Here is a 6,195-nt window from a genome sequence, read left to right as displayed (position 1 = left end):
TATTTATTTACCCAGTTATTGATAAAGTAGTATAATGAAATACTTACAAGTATTTATTAACTTCATTAACCTCATTTTAAAAAGAGCCCTTGCATCTAAAGTAATTTTTATTCAAAATGGCCAGAAACATAGATTGAAAAGGTAATAGTTTTATTTCATATATATAATTTAATTAAAAATATTTTAATATTTTATGTTTTCTAATCATAGAAAATGTTACTCCAATTGAAAGCTTTTGGGGTGTTCATGAGCTTCCTTCTTTCAGACTTTTTTTCATTAATCATAATGCAACAATGAAAAATTTTAAACCTGTTATTTAATTGTTATTTAAAAATTAAATCTCCTTGAAATCGGTTCATCTTACAGCAATTAACTTTTTTTTCATCTCAATTTAAAATATTTTTTATTCAAATAATGTACACTGGTCGGTCGCCTGGATGACAAAACTGTAGTAAAAATGTTGCTTGGGAATATTTTAAGGGATGTAACGCTTCTCCAATGTAACGTAGAGGGCTGAGCCTTACTTTTACCCGTTCGACACGCGTTGCTCGCCATTCAAACTGTAACGGAAATTGGCGTAACGAAAATTTAGATTATAGTTTTTTTTACGAACGTAACGTAGATATTCAATTGTTTCTCGTTAATGTCAAGAAAAATTCGTTCAAATAAATAATATAATTATTTAAATTGTTTCATGAAAATGTATCAATAGTAAGGATAAATTTTATATTTTAAATTATAAAAATAATGTTTCACAAGCAAAATTTTGCTTGTCATTTTTAGTTACTATTTTAAATCTTTAATTCCAAACTCAAAATCAAGAGATCACGTGTAGAAAATGTCCCAAAAAGATCCGAGATGATATCTTTTGGGATTTGAATCTACGACTGATACGTTCACTGACTTCATTTTCAACGATTTTTTACCTCCATGAAAAATAAACCCCTTTTATAGGTCCTAAACCCGTACCGGTAGCTATTGTACCGTTTTATTCGTAAATCGTGCCGCTGCCATGTTTAATGCGTTTTAGCCGCCCTACATCGCGCCACTTAAAACCATCAGCTCACCCAGCTACCGTGCACTATTCGCTGGTGAAAGATGGCCAAGCAACGTCTGCAGCTGGCGCTGCTGCTGCTGCTGCTACCGTTGCACAGCGTCGCGTACAAGGACGGCGAGTACTGCAACATCTGCAAGGAGCACGTGGCGTGCGGCAACGTGGACGAACTGCACGGCAGCTGCGTCCAGTACGAGAACGTGAGCCTGGCGCTGCTCACCCGCTACCGGGACGCGATACTGCACCGGGTGAACGCTTTGCGGCACACGTTCGCGATCGGCCATCTGCCCGGGTTTAACGAGTCGTACGGTCCGATGCATGCCGTCGCGTGGGACGCAGAAATGGCCGACCTGTGCCGGATGAACCTGAACACGTGCCGCTTCGCGCACGACAAGTGCCGCGGTACGCTGCGCTTCCCGTACAGCGGCCAAACGCTCGGCAAGCTGACCAAGTGTGTGGCGCCGAAGAATGTGGACGATCTGCAGATCCGCGTCCTGCCGCACGTCATCCTGCATCTGATCGACCGGTGGTATCTGGAGCACGAGGTGACGCACCCAGCGGACGTGAAGCACTACTCGCAGCATTCCTCGTAAGTGGATCCGCAGTTCGAACGGAGGGAGCGATATGATGGGCTGCATGCACTTCTTGCAGGTCGCGCAAGTTCCAAATCGGACACTTTCTGCAGCTAATCAACTGCAACGTCTGCCGCATGGGCTGCTCGCTCGTCTCCTACCGGGAGCATCGCAAGGGCTTGGTGTGCGACACGTACATCCTCTGCTGCAACTATTCCTACATCAACATCGTCAACCGGCCGATCTGCAACGTGCATCGGTACGAGCAGAGCTGCAAAAGGGACCACCAGTTTCCCGGCCTCTGTGAGCAGTGTCACCTCTAGGCGCCAAGGGTGATATCACACAATCACAAAAGCAAAATTCCAAAACACACATACGGACTACGGTCAAACATACGCAGGCACTGCTTTAATAAACTGATTTTCCTCCCAGCTACACAGCCCGGCATAGTCCGGATTGGTGCCCGTGCGGCAGCGGCTCGCCGGCTCGCCCTTCCGGTAGATTGGCTGGTGCACGATGCTGGTGATAGCGTAGTTGCACGCGTACAGCACCATCTTGAACACAAAGTCCTCCATCTTTTTCGGGTAGATCACCACGCCGCACCCGATCGCGGTCGTGCGGTCGGAAACCATCTGCGTGTAGTGCCCGATCGTAGCACTAGCGGTGGAGTGGATCCGAGAAGCAAAACAAAACAAAAACAAAAACAAAAACAAAAAGCGTCAAAAATCAAAATAGGAAGATTTGGGGCGCGAAGAGGCATCGCTTCACCTACTTGTAGTCGGTCGTGTACTTGTCCAACACTTCCTGGGTCGTGTCGAGGTACTCCCGGTGCCACAGCCCGGTCAGGTTGTGGATGATCTCGAAGATGTCCGTCTCAAGGTAGTAGGACCCGACGGCCAGGTTTTGCCCGGCGTGCAGATACTGGTAGGTGCTGCGGCACTCGTCATGCTCGAACCTGCAGCTGCGCACGTTAATTTCTGCCAAATTCGCTAACTCATCGTCCCAAGTCTAGTGCGGGGAAGCGAACAACAAGATGGCAACAGTTTGTTTATCTAGCCTTCAATTAGACCCCTCTTGCACACGCCAACCTCGAACCACTTACCACCGTGGGCATCCTGGAGGCGGCCGCAAAGCCAGCCTCGTCGCCCCGCGCCAACCGGTCCCGCACCTCGTTGTGCAGGTGGAGTATGTAGGCGCGCAGCTGCGCGTCAATCTTCTGTATCATCCGGCCCGGTGGGCACGCGTCCGCAAACGACCCGTTAAATCCGCAGGCCACGTGCCGCTTGGCCTCGAGCAGCCCGGCCCGGTTGTAGCGCAGGCAGAGATCCGGTCTGCAGTACACATCGTACGCGCTCGGTTCGGCCCACTCGACCGCATCGATGTAGTCGGCGCCGGCACCCGGTGGCAGTGCCGCTGGCTGCACCGTGCTCGGGACGTCCGTGAATGGTTCCGCGCTAGACTCAGCGTCGCCTGTTGTCGTGTCGTACCGTAGCGTGGTAAGGTCGGACCAACACACTGCGACAACGTTCAGCAGACAGCCCACAAGCAGCAGCGCACTGACGCAGCGCAATCCTAATTCGCAACAAAAACAAACACAGGGGAGGGGGGAGGGGAGGAGAAGTGCGTGGATCCGATTAGCTCTTGATTGCCGATCGTACTGCGAAGGCCGAGGGGCAGGGCAAAAAGTTGAAGATTCTGGCTGCTTCAGGAAGATTTGAAGAGGCGCAACGTGGCGCACCGTCTGCTTCGCAGCTTCCATCGCCAACGCGTGAGAACTGGTTGGCTGGACGCGCTTTCCGAACCGGGCCCTTCACTTTTGCCCCGTAACTGGCTCTCGCTCTCTCTCTCTCTCTCTCGCACCGGGCTTTACAATTTGCAAGGTGTAATGTTTACATGACATGGCAAACCATAAAATATCAACGACTCACGTTCGCGCTCTCATGCGCAAAAACAGATGCGCAAACACGCTAACGCGGTGTGTGGCTCTATAAAGTCCTTCCTTTCTCGCACAACCTGGGACCACTTTTTGCTACTTACCGTACATGATGTAGTTGTAACTGTTTGATTGCTTGTTGTGCTGTAAACCCTGCCCCGCTACGTAAACCCAGAAGCAAACGAAGCTGATTGAGTGTTGAGATGAGGTTGAAGAGTCACTGCTGCTGCCTACGCTACGTCCGCTGCAGGATAAGCACACACCCTTCCCACGGTGAGGACTTGGGTCTCTGGTCTCGCACAAACTACCCAAACGCACCGCCGTCGATTAGCAACTAATCAGTGCGAGCATCCCGACCACTGACGGGTGCTTATATACGCTGGCCAGCCGGCGGGGCAGCGCGTTCCTTTCCAATTTTAATTCGCGCGGCTGTAAAGCCGTAAAACGGAAGAACTGGCCGATTAGGGGTTTGATGATGAGTGAAGCGTCATCTTCGTTATGGCTGTCCCCACTCGGCGCGCAGTGAGCTAACTCTCTGCTCACTCCTGCCACATCCCGCGGGAGGGGAAGAGGGCGGACTAGAACATGGACAGGGAGTCTTGCCCATCCTCCATCGTCGGCAGGCGGCCCACTTCAAGGCTACTTTTTTGTTGCTGTTCCGGACATTCTCGATCACGACCATAGCTTGCGAGCATAATCATCAGCAACGCGAGCCATCCACAGAGATCTGGCGGAAACCGGGATCAGCAGAGAAGAGCAACGAACACAATACGGGCAGCCTCCGACAGGAAGAGCCAGTTCCCACGCAAACGTGACCGGTCGCGTTATTATAAATGCCACACCTCCCAGGATGGGCCTTATCTAATTGCACCGGCACGTGACACGTGCGCGCGCCCGCTCGCCGTTTGCTTAGGTTAAAGGTTGAAGTATTAGCAGTACGCGCATTGCGAAGGAAGCGTAGGCGCCACCAATGGTTTGAATGTCAGACCTTGTCGGGCTGATTGTTTGCCATGCCGTGGGTTGAATGCATTTGATAGGGTACTAACTATAACTGGTTGTTTTGTTTAGTTTGCAGCATCATTTACTAACCAGGCCCGACAATGAACCACCCGTTTGTTTTTTTTTTTTTTTTTGTTTCCTACGGTGACTATGTTGTAACTCCTGCCGAACAAACTCATCACACACGGCGACAGTGTAGAAGCCACTGGACGGGAGCTTTACATCCATTAGAATTCGACGAGGATCATTCCCCGGTCGAGGCAGCGGTTAATTGCAGCGATGCCATCAATCCAGCATTGATGGTTTGCTGATTGTTTTGTTTTGATTCGTTTCGCAATGATAATTCTCCGGTACATGCCGCTCTGTAATGATAGCAGGCAACAGGGTGGGCTTAGTATCTCGAAGAAGGAAGTTCTCATCGAAGTTTGTTGGAACTGTTGTCTAGCAGGTCATGTTAATTATGGATAACCTGTTTTACAAATGAATACCATTTCCTGATAGTTTGTTTAGTTTAACTACTAGCTACTGCATATTCTTGTCGTTGCCAACTGGTCAGTTTTTTTTTCGATATTCCAGTTCCTATTCTTCGATCATTCACCTAATCTATAACCTCCAAGAGCAAGAAATTTGGGATCAAATGTTCCCGCAACATTTTCCTAAAATTAGAACCTGTACCGGGTATGGAGCATGAACAAATCGCTTCAGCAACTAGTGATCTGCTCTCTGGAGCGCACCCACGACTCCGAACGGACTGCGGTAGTTGTCAGTCCGATCCCGTCTACGGCTTAATCGGAACCACTAATTTTGCCTGCAGTCGGAGTCGAATAAACCCTGGACTCATTCGGACTCATCCCATCTCATCCAGCTTCATCCGGACTGATCCGAACTGATCCGGACTCGACCGGACTCATTCGAACTACATCCTTGTTTATTTAATCTGATGGAAAAGGTCTCATGGTATCCGGTTCAATACCCGGATGAATCGTGGCCCCATACGGAGGACTGACTATCCTGCTATGGGTAATCCATAAGTCACTGAAAGAGACCTATTAGTGGTACAGGCAGGCCTTGACCGACAAAAGCCAGGCAGGGTTGTTGAGCCAAAGAAGCAGAAGATGGGAAAGGAAATATTATTGCAAGAAAGAAATATTTAAAACAGAAAGCATTTTTTTCCGCTGAATTGTACATATTCGATGTCTTGTTTGAAATGGAACACACTCATCAAGGAATTGTCCGAACGATAACGGACAGCCATTTTGGGAATTTGGAATTGCATTGCCAAAGTAAACAACTCGCCCGAACTAGTCCTTCGTTCATTACCTGTCCGAAACTCATTCGGATTCATCCGAACTCATTTGGACTTATCCGGACTCATCCGGAGTGATCCGGACTGATTTGAAGTCGACCAAACTAATCCAGATTCGCCCGGAAGGGCTATGATCCGGAGTCGAATTCAAATTTTGAGCACCGGAGTATGTATTGATCGAGGACTCCACTCTGAACAACCAATCGCTACTCTAGAAGGCTTCGCCCGCATCTTTTCGACTCCAGCCGACTCCGGAAGGAACTAGTGATTACAATTTTTTTGGAGTTGGAATCGAACTAGGAGCAGCTAGGAGCTGCAGGTGAGAGATGGC

The 6,195-nt window shown here is 49.0% G+C and overlaps 2 protein-coding genes across 2 annotated transcripts; one reads left to right on the top strand and one right to left on the bottom strand.

Moving 5' to 3' along the window:
• Positions 1–895: 895 nt before the first annotated feature.
• LOC120957976 (antigen 5 like allergen Cul n 1-like) lies at positions 896–1,824 on the top strand. The gene has a single exon (XM_049606170.1). It carries the CDS (start codon positions 1,099–1,101, stop codon positions 1,645–1,647), a length of 549 nt encoding a protein of 182 aa, XP_049462127.1. The 5' UTR covers positions 896–1,098; the 3' UTR covers positions 1,648–1,824.
• Positions 1,825–2,007: 183 nt separating this feature from the next.
• Positions 2,008–5,034, bottom strand: LOC120957967 (antigen 5 like allergen Cul n 1-like). The gene is made up of 4 exons (XM_040380464.2): positions 3,664–5,034; positions 2,729–3,198; positions 2,399–2,634; positions 2,008–2,283 (listed from the first exon to the last, which is right to left on the bottom strand). Exons 1-4 carry the CDS (start codon positions 3,668–3,670, stop codon positions 2,013–2,015), a joined length of 984 nt encoding a protein of 327 aa, XP_040236398.2. The 5' UTR covers positions 3,671–5,034; the 3' UTR covers positions 2,008–2,012.
• Positions 5,035–6,195: the final 1,161 nt, after the last annotated feature.

The sequence above is a fragment of the Anopheles coluzzii genome, chromosome X (assembly GCF_943734685.1).
Source record: "Anopheles coluzzii chromosome X, AcolN3, whole genome shotgun sequence".
In the NCBI taxonomy this organism is placed as follows: domain Eukaryota; kingdom Metazoa; phylum Arthropoda; class Insecta; order Diptera; family Culicidae; genus Anopheles; species Anopheles coluzzii.
This window is presented reverse-complemented; position numbering and strand designations above follow the sequence as displayed.